At 40.0% G+C, this 14,045-nt stretch overlaps 1 protein-coding gene across 1 annotated transcript; it reads left to right on the top strand.

Moving 5' to 3' along the window:
* Positions 1–1,394: 1,394 nt before the first annotated feature.
* On the top strand, positions 1,395–13,027 carry LOC102047450 (cytosolic beta-glucosidase). Its single transcript, XM_014276800.2, is given in 6 exon segments — positions 1,395–1,494; positions 5,694–5,921; positions 11,479–11,527; positions 11,529–11,701; positions 11,908–12,075; positions 12,909–13,027. Coding segments are annotated over 6 exon segments (837 nt in total).
* Positions 13,028–14,045: the final 1,018 nt, after the last annotated feature.

The following is a 14,045-nucleotide window of genomic DNA, read 5'->3' as shown; positions in this document are numbered from 1 at the left end:
GTCGGTATGTTGTGCCTCGTTTCCCCCTTTGTTCCTTTGTATTCAAGGGGCTTTTACCTTTCCTTTGAAAGACACTTGAGGAAATGCATGCCTGCTGTGAAAAGCTGGTTTATTTTGCATTACATCTGCACTGTCTGGTTCTGCAATGTGCACTTTGGAATTAAGTCAGCTTCTCTGCATCTCTACAAAGGATTTTTTTTTTCCCTAAGTTGACTTTCTCCATTGGATGTATTTCTGGCAAAAGTATGTGCATGCACTGCATTAGTGGCTTTTCTCTGTGTGTTAAGGTTTGTCTTACTTTAATTGTCAAAGAAAGTATCACTTATGTGTATAATGCTTTGCAGGAGTAGGTCCTCACCTAGAAAGATTTCAAAATCAAAAAGGTGCAAGGGGAGTAAAGAAGAAGAAAAAATAGTAGGGGTCATACATTGTTGCCAGCGTCCAGTATGTGCAGATACTGACCTTGGCAGAGGCGCTGTGGGTATAGTATTAGAATAAATGGGGAAAAAACTCCTGTAAATAAAAAAGGGGGGGGGGAAATCGCAGTAGTGCCATCTAGTGTGCCAGGTGTTTCAGTTTCCTGGGAAGGGACGGTGAACTACTTCCAGTCCATCCGGCTTGTAAGAGCCTTACCCTGACTCGTCCTCCTGCTGCTGCTCCCTCCTCAGCCTGCTGACAGGAGAGCAGTAACAGCATTGACAGAAGGTAGAGGAAGAGACCTAAGGGCTGTTCTGCAGATGCTGATTCTGGCACAACATGCCATAAGGTTGTCATTGCTGCTTTAGAAGAAATGAGCATCCATGGGATTTTAAAGAAGGTGAAAGACGGCAGTTCTGTCTGTACTCCCATACAAATCTTCCTCTCCTACTCGTTGGTTTCCACTGCTAAACATGTAGTGGCTAAAACATCCTTGCTCACCTATTGCAGGCAAGTTTTGGTGGTGGGAGAGTAAAAATGTAAATTTGATGCCAGAAAACAAGAGGTGCTGCTGGTGTTTGAAGCTTACTGGAAGGGGTGGAAATGACTTTGCCTGATGGCTAAAGGATTTATATCAAGATCAACAAAGCCCTTTGGCTAGGAGGCAGGAGGTGAGAGAGAAGTGAAGGGGAGCAGGGATCTGTTCTGTGTACTAACGCTTTTAGTAGGTGGAGCCATTTTACCATGACCACCCCAGGCTTTTCCACTGTTGCCTTTTCCACTTTCGCTGTCAGCTGACTGAATCTCCCCACTTTAATCCTGAGATATGCAAAGTGCACAGCTTGCCCCTCAGTCTGTGAAGCTGCACAGGGTTTATTTTTGTCTTCGGTATAGAATCTGCTTGTAACATGTGGAAGAGTGATTGAGCCAGAAAGTGGTGTCTGCAAATGAAGCCCACATCTCCACAACATCGCGTAATGCTGTGTATTCGCCTGTCCCCTGCAGCGGTGCCAGAGGATATTGCTTTTCCAGTTGGATTTGCTTGGGGTGCAGCCACAGCAGCATATCAAATTGAAGGTGTCAACTTTTAGCTGCCAAAGCGTTAAGGAAGTTTTAAGTGAATGAAAACTCTGGATCCAGGAAGGAGAGTGTTTGATCTCTGCCTTGTTATGTAGATGCTACATCTGATGCAAATCCATGTAGCACTTATGTTTAAACATCAGTTCTGGTCTGAGCAGTAAGAAGAGGGTAAAAGATGTTTCAAAGCTCAAAAATATGGCTAGGTAATTGAAGTGAAAGAGGAACCTTTCACTAGCTATTGAGAGCGGGAGAAAAAAAAAAAAACAGTTTTAAGTAATTTTCCAAATAGTTCTTGAGTATTTCCTTTCCCTAGACCTAATTTAAGTAGATTACTATCAGCTATTCCAAAACTGGATGGGAGAACTACCTCATCAGACGTTGATATTCACAATCGGTCCTCGGTTAGGAGTTCATCTCCAAAGAATATGAAAAATGGTCAACTGAGAGATTCACAGTTGGGTTTGTGGAGACCCTCCCCCAGGTATATGTATCATGTTTCCCACTTAATGGAGGTACCGATAAAGTGATTTGCCCAGCACGATATGAAAATATGTGGCAGATTAGTGAATGTAAACCTTTAAGGTACAGGGACAGCTGTAACCGTAACTCCCCCCAACTTTATCCCTTCATAAACGTGTTTAGAGACCTTTAAAATACATATAGATCTGATTTTCCCATATTATACCCTGCAGCATACAGGCACTTAACTCCCATTGATTTCAGTACCTAAATGGGAGTTGTAGATCTAAAATTGTCTTTGAGGATGTAGCCTTTAGTTCTTGGTTATTGCTGAAAGCGAGAGTACTTGCCCATGCTTGGTACCTTTTAACAAGCTCAGTTAGCTTCACCTAATAGACTGAACAGCTCGCTGTTCCTGGGGAATCAATATTCTGGGCCAGATTCTAACTCGAATCCTGCAATGCGCATAGCTCTACTAACTGATTTTTAAAATGTGAATTGTGTGTGCATATAGAATGACATTATAATTTCTTGCCTTTTGAGTGGCTAGATGTGCAACTTTAATGTTCTCTTAATGTATTTTTAATGAGCTTTCCTAAGGCTTCTGAGTGGGAGAAACGTTAAAAAAAAATCTATAATGTGGTCTAGACACTACTCAAATGACCCTTTTCCCACAGAAGTAAGAAACTCAACAGGGAATTCCTCCTTCTGAAAGCTTTGGAAGCTGTGCAGCTTCCGACTTAGAGGCAGCATGATTGAAGCAATAGTTCTTGTAGAGTCCAAACTCAGTTGCTGCACATATCACAAGATACACAGTGGATGAGGCAAGGGCTGACAGGCTACTTTATTTTTTACTGTCAGCTATGTATTTATGCACAGCACAACATTCTCCACTCTGTATATTTCAAAGTGCTAAAAAATCATACCAATTGTACTCTGCATGCTCAAAGTGCAGATTTCAAAGGTTCATGACTCAGTCAAATCAAAATCAATTTGCACCAGAACACTCAAAAGCACTTCTTCTTACTGAGGGCCATTTCTATGCTAAATTTCAACTCTCTGCTAAATTTCAACTCTCTGCTTGATTTTTTTTTTTTTTTTTTTTTTGAGAGAGAGGGAAAAGTTTCAAAAAATTCTCATAATGGTAAAAGTGGTTTTCTTCACTTCTTTCATATGCCAAATAGTTGAACTGCATTAATTCAAACAAAATTTCACCTTTTGGGCAGAGACCAGGCCAAGAAAATCTCAGTCTAAAAGGTGAAAGCACAGCTGAATTAGAAGAAAAGCTAACTTGGAAAAGTACATGAAAACTTAAATACTCTGGTGAGTAATATTCCTGCTTCACTAGCTTCACTTAAATGGAAAAATTCTATCTTATTCCATTGTAATATTTGCAGAGAACAGGGAACATGCATCATGTTTCATCATAATTTATATTAATCATTTGGTGACATGTTATGTGATGATTTGGTGCCTGCCTCACGTATGTGTTCAAAATGTAAGATGAGTTCCTCATCACTGTTCTTTACTGGCCCCAAACCTCGCTAACGCTGTGGGTATGTCTGCACTATGAAGTGCTGTGCAGTGCGGAGGTTCCTCAGCAAGCTTAGAGGTGCAAGCTTGGTTCATTTAAGCAGAGCAGAGCTCTGTGTAGACTAATTGTGGCTCAGCAGGATGTGTTAGCGTATGTGCAGCTTTCTGTTGCTTTGGCTAGATTGCTTCCTACACTCTTTATTTAGCTAGCTCAGATACTCTACACTGTATGGAGAGGCTCTTCAGAGTGCATGAGGAATGCTTGTAAGTGGGTCTGTTTGCTACAGACCCAGTCAGGGCTTTACAGTGGCTAATGACCGCTGGACTAGCACTGCCATACTCTGCTGAAAATCAAATGCTTCTCCTCCTCCCTCCCACCTCCTTTGCTGGAGGAAGGCAGACAAAAAAGAAATCGTTCAGCATCTGCTCTAGCTGCTGATTCTTAAATGAAGGTGTGTTAGCTACCCATTATGGCAGCTCTTGGCTTCCCTTCACTCCCACTGTAGGGAAAAAAGAGCTATATCATATCAATATGGTGAAGGAAGCCTGCTCTTAAAGGCTTCTGAATTCTAGGTACCACCAAAGAATTACTGTTATTTGTTGTTTCCTGCACTCCTCTAAAATGACTATTTCAGCAGGCATACTTGAAATCAGAAGCAGGATATAGAAAACTTTCAGTACTGTATTTTTCTGAGGAACATACAGGCGGAGCACAAAGTCTGTGACAAAATCTGAGACTAAGAGAAAATCAAACTGTCTGGATCTAAAATCTGACCTGCTTTGAAGGTTGTCCCTTATAAGAGTTTAATTTACTGAACAACCAAATGTAGATGTATTGGTGTTCGTGTGCTGCAATAAAATTCTGTAAAGAACATGAAATGTGACAACGATCTTTGAAAGGCTAGGTTATAGAAGTGATATTACAGATTTTAGTAATGCTTTAAATTAAGTGTCTTCAATATACTTAACCTTGCATTAAACTTAGATTTAATAAGACAGATGTGTATTAAGTACTGAATATACTTAAGGGAGCAATCTTGCGTTGGCAGGGGATGGACTCAATGACCTCCTAATAGTTCTCCTCCATCTCTAATTTCTATGGTACTAATTGATTATTAAAACACTTTTATTGAGGATTGATATGTAGCTATTATATAGTTATTAATCTTATAACCCAACTGATATTTAATTTATACATGATTTTAACATGCAATGTCATTTTAGTTTTTAAAGAGTAACCCTGGAACAGAACATTCACTGGGACTCTGAAAAACCTTGCTGGTAAATGAAGTTGGCCATTTTGGGGTTATCCGTAATGCTATGGTAAAATCACACTTTGCAGGGGTGTAAGTTTACAGAACTCTCCGCATTAAAATGAAATGTTTGCCTCATCTACAACATTGCTCTGGAAAGACAAAGCAGCTTGTGATGAAGAAAGGTGCATTTATTTGTTTTCTAATACTGGGTGATGTTAATACTGTGTAATCTCAAACAACAGTTAAATCTTGAGTATTTTAAAGGTAATCTGTCCATCTCAATTTTTAAATTGCAAATAAATTTCCCAAAACTATGAAAGTGTAGAAAATGGTGCAGGGGTTTTGAGTATTCAAAATACATTTCTGTGAACGTTTGGCTAAGCAAAAAGCAGAAGTTTTGCAGAGCTGTGTTATTAATTCAGCTTGTGTGTGCCTAGGGCCATGGCTCATAATGGCATTCCTTTCTTTTTAACAGACTGTCAGGATTTTCAAAGGACATCCAGAAAGCCATAAGTGCCTATTTGTTGGATGTATTTCTCATACCCTAAAGGCTTTCTTTGATATGGACTGATCCTTTACATTTATGGATGGAGGTTGCATTAGAAAGTACCCTTTGTGAAAACCTGTAATATCTCAAGAGTTGCAAACATCTGATTTTTGGCTAAGGAAGTATGAAGAGTGTCAGAACTCTGAATGCTTTTTAAAACGGGATTTTCAAATAATTAGCAGCAAGCAAAAATATGAATAAATGCAAAGCCTAATGCAAATTCATACTAATGCTTGAAACTTCCTTGTTACTTTAAATTATAGAAGAAGCGGGGAGGGAATACTGCTCATTTTGCTCATAGTATTTTCAGGGTTCTGTGCCTACTTTGTGATAAATATTTACATTCAACATATGTCTTTTGATGTCAAAAGTGTAATGACCAAGTTTTGTTTTTCAAGCAGAAGGCTGGAATGCAGATGGAAAGGGCCCTAATGTCTGGGACACATTCACCCATCAGGGAGGAGATCGAGTTTTCATGAACCAGACTGGTGATGTAGCTTGTGGCAGCTACACTCTGTGGGAGGAAGATTTGAAATGTATCAAACAGCTTGGATTGACTCATTATCGCTTTTCTCTTTCCTGGTCACGTCTGTTACCTGATGGGACGACAGGTTTCATCAACCAGAAAGGCAATTGTTTCTTAAAAATAGAAGGTTGCAGCTTTAATTCAAGGTTATTGCTGCAGTCTGGCATAATTAATCCAGTATGCTATTCTGCAGTGTAGCTTTGAAATTGCAACTTTTTTCAGAGTAATTATGGGATGATTTTTTATAGGTTTGCAACAACTTACTAATTAATATTCTAGATCCCCTTGGATAGCACATTCTTTTGGGATACATTTCCTATGTATCTTTTTGCTTACTCCGTTTTTTTTAATTGTAACTTTATATAATTTTGCTTCATCAGAATGTTTATATTTACAGGGATCCTAGCCATGAGAATATTTTTGGATGGCTTGCAATAGACGAGTATCTTATTTGGCAAATGTGTTTAGATAGCTTATCAGTATACTCTGATGTACTGAACTTTGCATCGACTATTTTGCACTGAGGGACATTTCCCAGATATTTTCTTTAGCCATTTAGAGAGGATTCTTCAGACTCAGCTAGGAACTCTGCTTAGTTCTGTGACAAACACAAGACTTTGAAGAGCTTTCACAGTCTTAGCAAACAGTGTGGAAGTGAAAAGGGATACAGCACATAATCAGGCTGGTCAGATTGCTGGAAGTCAGACATAAAATTTGTTACTCTTCTGATTTGTTTATTTTAATTCCGTTGGTATGGACTGGGGGAAAGATTAAGGTCACTCATTTGGAAAAGATAGGAAATGGCAGCTTTGCCTGCAGAAGGCAGGAAATGGAAGAAGGAAGAAATAAAGAGAATCATGAAGAATAAAAGCAGCTGAAGCTGAACCAGAAAGGGTGGGAGAATCAAAGTAGTTGGCTGGGAGGATAATGTTCTGAGGAGAAAAAAAGCAAAGTAGATTTGGATGAACCTCTGAATCTTAATTCCACCTCCTACTCTCCTGAATCACAGTTCTACCAAGAACTGTATCTTTACACTTCTAGGGCAGTGTTTGCCTTGGCAATTCTTTTCCTCCCCTGGTTTGAAGATTGCAAAGATGGAAGGCTACAAAGGGAGAGGATTTCTTAGAAAATGCTCTTCAGGTTATCCTGATTTGTACTAGGAAGATACCAGCAGAAGCAATATTTTTCTGCAGAATTTTGGTCATGTAGAGTTTGGCTGTTCAATAGACAGCAGACTGTCCTCTGCATCCTGCAGATTACTGCTTTCACCAGAGAGTGGAGGAGCCTTTGTTTCAAGAATTCAAAAAGGGGGGCTGGTGAATCTGCTGTAAACAGACCAACCAGCCATTTTCCCCTGCAGAGCATGACTGAAGAAACCGTGCCAGCATCCCAGAGAGGCTTGAATGGAAGCCTTTCCTTTGCCACTAAAATTTACAATATGTGGCCCACTTTCACTGGCACAGCTTACCCTTCCCTAGGAACTCTTTTTGTGGTGTGTTGAATTTAAATTTGGCTGAGTCCTTGTGGTTTCTTTCCTGTACTGATATTCCTTCAGCTGGGGCTTTGGGCAGTGTACAACCCCACAGAGCTGCCTACTGAATGAGCTTTGTTATTTAGACATCAGCATGGGAGACAGCAAACAGACATTCCAAATGCGCTTGGTAAGGAAAGCTAACATTTTGACAAAACTCAGCTGTAATTTCAGAAAATGTTCACTTGATCCCCAGTATAAGCAGTTGCCTGATTAATATTATGAACTTTACATTTAACGAAAGGGCATTGGAGGAACTCCAAGTAGGCCAGCTTTCATTAGGCAGGAGTTCACTTCTCTTGTGCAGTGATCTGTTGAAGCAATTGTAACTGCATAGCATGGAAAGGCCATCATCTTCTATATAAACATTTTTACAAAGAGCATGTGAAGAATTAGAAAGCTTAGAGCAATGTCCTTTCAAATAATATCATTCACACCAACTGATTCACTACCAATTTCACACCTAAGACATAGGACATTTGAAAACCTTTAAAACCCTTCTAACTCTGTGGGGGTAGGGTCTTTTAAAGCAGCAATGCTGTAGGGGTATCGTTCCTAAGACATGTCAGGTTTTCAGTTAAAAATTACACCAACTTTGGGTTTAGAGTATTTTTGTACTACTATTTTTACCCTAGAAGGCGCCCTGAGCAGAACAAGTTAGCTGATAAACACTAGGTATCAGTGTGGAGGGATGCAGAAGCAGCACTCATGGGGGGGGTTGAGGCTGGGGGGGTGATGTGCCTCGCTTCAGCATGAAGGTGGGGAATCAGGATGGGGAGAGAAGACAGCAGAAAGGAGAAGAGAACCCTTCACTTTCTAGTGACAAAATGCCTCTTAATTCTGGAATCCCAAAATGTTGGGCTGTCTCCACAAAACCCTTATATATACACGTTCTCAAAAGAACATTTTCTTCTGTATTTCTGCTTCTAGCTGACCCACAAGAACATTTTCTTCTGTATTTCTGCTTCTAGCTGACCCACAGCCATAGAAACTGAATTGGACTGCTCTGGAAGGTATGGTACAATCTGGAAATTTGACTTCACATTTACATTTTTCAGGGATGTAGTTCTATTTCTTTCCATTTTCTAATACAAAGCATGAATCTTTTCCAATATTGGTGTTTAATTGAGATGTAAAAAATGAATGATAACTGGTTGCACTTGAATCTTAGAAACTGTGCTAAGTAATTTATAATCTGAAAATTAGAATGAGGAATGCTAGTGTCTTCTGGGCAAGCATTACTCTCAATATGGTAGAACAGGATTCTGTGCCAGCAAAGGATTTATTTTTTCCCAGTTTAAGCTTATGTAGTAAACCTTGTGGTCCCACCAGTTAAAATGCACCCAGTACCACTGAAGTCAAATAGGTCTCTGTTCAAAAGAAATGGTAACAAACTGTATTTTCTCCTAATTGCTCTTGCAAATTGCAAGAATTTGCCTTTCAAAATTTAGAATTCTGGTGTATTCCTTCCTTTTTTACATGGGTGCATTCTCAGGCACAGGCACTTATCTCCTCAGAATTTAATTTAATTTCCTGGTGCTGCATTCGGAAGGAAAAGCAAACTACATGTGAGATTTATTGTGATTTACTTTGTGAACAAACTTACTGAGTCTTGCTGTGCTGCAGGATGTGTATGCACCTGTTTGTTTAGGAGAAGGCACTGTCTAAATCTGGGGTTCGTCATTGATTGCTGCAGTAAATGTTGCTTTAAAAAGCCATTTGATGGAATTTCTTATGAGCAGTGATTTGAAATTAGGATAATTTGAAGTCCAATACTGTCCTTTTAAGAAGGTATTATGGGGTTCTGTGTTGGCATTTTTAAATATCAATACACAGTAAGCTCTACCTGAAAATATCAGGGAATGTATAGTACAATATAGTATAGACATATTTAATAATGAAAAAGCTTTCTGCTTTGGATTAAACAGAATCTCTGGTTCAGAAACTCTTAACAATAATAATCTAAACCATCCATAACCTCCTAAGCATACGTTTTATTAACATTTGTAACTTAGTCTTCCTCCTCCTCCTCCTTTCTGCTGTGTTTTCAACTTCTTTAGACCTTCCTCTGTTCTGGGTTTCAGTCCAACAAGGCCTTGGGGTAGACATCTGTTGTGGTTTAACCCCAGCCAGCAACTAAACACCGCACAGCCACTTGCTTACTGGTGGGATGGGGGAGAGAATCAGAAAAGTAAAAGTGAGCGAACTTGTGGGTTGAGATGAAGACAGTTTAACAGGTAAAGCAAAACCCACCCATGCAACCAAAGCAAACCAGGGGATTCATTCCCCCTCCCCACTGGCAGGCAGGCACAGCCACCCCCAGGAGAGCAGGGCTCCAGCACGGGTAACCGTGACTGGGGAAGGCAAACGCCATCACGCCCAACGTGCCCCCTTCCTCCTCCTTCCCCAGCTCTACCCGCTGAGCATGGCGCCATACGGTACGGAATGTCCCTTTGGCCAGCCGGGGTCAGCTGTCCCGGCCGTGCCCCCTCCCAGCTGCTGGTGCCCCCCAGCCTGCTCGCTGCTGGGGGGTGAGGGGCAGACACGGCCTCGGCTCTGGGTCAGCGCTGCTCAGCAGTAACGAAACATCTCTGTGTTATCAAAACTGTTTTCAGCGCAAATTTGAAACATAGACCCATACTAGCTACTGTGGAAAAAATTAACTCCATCCCAGCCAAAACCAGCATGACATTTCATAAGCACATATATTGGGATATGTGGTAGTCTAAGACCCATGAAATTTTTTATGAATTTTAGCTTTCTAAGGTTCTTAAACATTTTGGTATATTTAGCCCAAGTCTCTGAAGCAAAGGCTGACTGACTGCTACATTCCACCAGCATGATGGAAACCTATTCCTGGCTGCAGCCTCTTAGCTTAACAAATAATAATTCAAGGCCGCTGTTGGCCTTTTCCAATTACTACACTAAACCAGATAGTTCAAGTAAAAGAGCAAGCTAATTGATACTCTTTGAACTAGGGCTTATGATGCGTTCTGCAATATCTAGTGTTTTCAAAAGGCTTACAAGCAATGTAGCTGTGTTCAGAACAAAAGCAAAATTAAAAATGCCTATATGAGAGCTTAAGGTATCCTGATATTTAAACTTGCAGTGACCTCTCAGAAGCATAAAAATAGTCCTTTAGGAGACATATTCATGTCAGCCACTGCTAAATCTTAACAAAAAGTGAATTCCTTAACCTCTAGATATACATCCCTAGTACTGGCCAGCTTTAACAACCCATCCAGGAAATTAAAGTTGATCTCTGTCTTACCAAGGGGGGACAAGAAAGGTTGGAAGTCATGAGCTTTTGGAGAGGTGAGCTAATTCCTTCTTGCAGTTAGAGGGACAGAGCAGCCTGCAGTCATGGTAGCATAATAGGAAGAGGGTTTCTTGGATAAGTTATTGCCGAGTCTTTCAAGTTGGTGGCTAAAGAGACCAGTGCCCTAAACTCCATCTAAAATCTAGTACAGCTAAATGTCTAGTAGAACTTAAATGCCATATAGATCTAATGAGGGAGCTGTTGAATTCACACCGTTGCAAAATATTGAATGCATTGATGGTATCTTGTCTGTCTTATGCTGGCACAGGCAGTGATGGAGAATGGAACAGTCTAGAGGAAACAGCTCACCCAGTTAACCAACTTCAAAACATAAAAGATCAACTTAGTTACCTTGCTGAGTGTGGCACTAAACTTTTTAAATAACACAGTTCTCAAGTAAGGAAATGCTTTCATTAGAACAAATCTACCTGTAAGGCTGTCAAGTGTCAGGCTTTTCCAACATGCTTGCATCTTGTACATGCAGCCAGGCTGCCATTCAGGCATTTAAACGAAAGGATTATATCTTCATGTGACCAGCACCCATCAGAATTATTTTTCTCCTGGGGAAGCGCTGTCCGCTGATGTATTTTGAAAATTTGCATCCTCATTTCGTTTTATGTGCCTGGTTGGAAGATTTTGTGTGCTGAGCATTTTTGCCAACTCTGGGGTCTTGTAACAGTAGTCAGCATGCAGTTGAGAGGAAATATTTGCATCTCATAACAGAGAAAATGTGCAGTGAGGCTTCCTCATGTGTTAAAATGTAATAAAGTAGTTAAGTTAACCCTTTTTTGTTTCTTTTAATATTTTCAGGAGTCAGTTATTACAGCAAAATCATAAATAACTGGGGAAATGGCATCCTGCTCCCTGTATCCCTTCGACTTACCTCAGTTCTTAGAAGGTGAAGGAGGCTGGAGATCTGAAAAGATTATTGCAACCTTTGATATTCATGCAGAGTATTGCTTCAGAACATTTGAAGGCTGAGTGATCACTATTAATGAGCCTTATGTTGTTGCTATAGGTGGTTGCGAAAAAGGTATAGCCCCAGCATTGGTACCAGAGCTTGCAAGGCAGCTTGTAATATAATAAAAGCTCATGCTAAAGCCTGACACAGTTACAAGAAGATATTTGGACAAAATAACGTGGACTTGAGTCTATAGCTCTGAACTTAGATTGGTAGAACCTCTGTGAATTCTGTAGCAGATCAAAAAGTGGCTAAAGCGTACCTGTCCTTTACCTTAGATGGGTTCATCAGGACAATATTTATTGATTATGAATATCTGGCCATCATGAAGTCCCCCATTGCTGCAATGCATTCAAAGCAGGGTTACTTATCATCAAGACTTCTAGAGTTCACCAAAGAGGAAAAAATTATGGTCATGGGTGCTGCTGACTTCTTTGCTTTGAACTGTTAAACTTAAGAGCAAGTAAATGCAGGCAAGAGACTAAGTGTTTCAACGGACTGTGAAACAGAGCAAGTAATGGATCCTTCTTGGCCTGTTACAACTGAGAGTTTATGGCTGGCTATAGTACCATGGGATTTACACTGACTTCTGTGTTATGTCAAGGAATGACCTAAGGATTATAGGACCATTTTACCTGTGTTAGCTGGCCAATAAGGGGATGTGAGAATCCAATGAGTAGTACTGCTGATCTGTTGGTTTTTGAGGAGCCCATCTGGATGGCATAAGAAATTGTACAAGATATAAATAAACAAGTCACCTTGGGTTTCTTAATTTAATTTTCGCATGCTGGCTATAAAGAGTAGAAGCCTTAGTGTTTTCCTATTGCCTTCGTACTTGATAGCTATTTTACAGTTTGAAATGACACACCAGTGTTACATCATCTTTTGAACTCCAGAAATGATCTTTCTGGTGCCAGCAGTAAGGCTTTCCTGGCATGCACCTACTCCTGGCAATGGGACATGTGGTGACTGCCAGTACCAAGGGGTTAAGGAGCAGTGATAATAAGCAGATGCTAATGCAGGAAAGATATTTTAGTCTTCTCATTAAAATAAGTCATTTCACTGTCTTCATGGATATTTGCACAGTTTTGCTTTTCCATTGTTAGTCATAAAAGGTCAGCTCATGGAAAATTAAGTTAATAGGGTCAGTGCAATTTGATGGAAACTAGTTTTAGTTTGTAGCTTAGAAAAGATAGAGGGTAATGCATCTGATATTATGGGCTTTCTTACATCTGTTCTGGATAAAACTTCTGCTCTCTTATTCTAGGATACATATAAGCTATAATTTACATAACTGAGAATGGGTTTTTCCAAAGTGACCCTGCTCTACTTGATGACAATCAATGATGGGAGTATTTCAGGCTGATTTTACAGGAAATTTTAAAAGGTACCACTTAAAATGATGAAAGATAGTTGTGCAAACTCAATATAATTTTACTTGGTGCTCATTTGCATTCAACGATGACCAATGATTCTTGAAGCTAAGACTCATGCAAATCAAAGTAAAGTGATGATGATTTGGCAAAAAGAAAAGGTTCACCTGAAGAGAAAGCAAGTAGTTTTAATCCTGCTCCCCCATCCTGAGGTGGAAACAGATGAAAAGGTGCTCTATACATACATTATTTCTGAACTCAGTTTTGTAAGGCCATAGTCTTTTGTTGAGGAAAGCAACCATATTGATCTTCAAAAGTGCTTATTGTTCATACTTCTCATTGTGAAGGATGCACCTGAAAACCTGACCATTGCATCTCGTAACATCCTTACACAATGCAACCTCCCACACACAATGATGTCCATGTAATAATTCTCTCCTGTACAGGGCCATTAAGTCATTATAGCTCAGCTTCTGCCTTTATGTCAGGATGGCCACTGTTCAGCACTGGTGAAGCTCTTTTTGTTTGAAACATGCTGTACCATTAGTTTTGATAGAAACAAAGCTGATTCAGTTTCCAGTCTTCTGGAAATTTCTTCCTTATCTTCCTTGTGTTGGTAGTATTCTCTGAGGCAATTTACAGGAGATAGATCTTCTCACAATGTATCAAGTATTTTAAAATGCCAGTCCATTTAGATAACAGATAGCGTCCCTGTTATATTTGTTCCAAGTGATCATAATCATGAATGTAAGTCATATTTCAATAGTTTTTGTAGCCATTTTTTCCATCTTCATGCCTGCTTCTATCTGAAGCAGGCAGGCAGTCTTCTAGATGCCTTTGGAGAGCAGAGATCACATCTTGAGCTGCCACGTCTGGCCCCAAGCCACGTCTGGAGAGTAACAGTTGGCATTGGACAGCAATTTTATCAAGGAGTTTTGTTGACTTATAAGGTTGTAGGCTTGATATCTGGATTTTACTTCACCTGAAGACATAAAGAAATGAATAAACATTTGATTCCCACTGTTCGATGAAATGGGATTAAT

Source organism: Falco cherrug, chromosome 1, assembly GCF_023634085.1.
Source record: "Falco cherrug isolate bFalChe1 chromosome 1, bFalChe1.pri, whole genome shotgun sequence".
Lineage (NCBI taxonomy): Eukaryota > Metazoa > Chordata > Aves > Falconiformes > Falconidae > Falco > Falco cherrug.
Note: the sequence above shows the minus strand (reverse complement) of the source record. Positions and strands in the feature narration are given on the sequence as shown.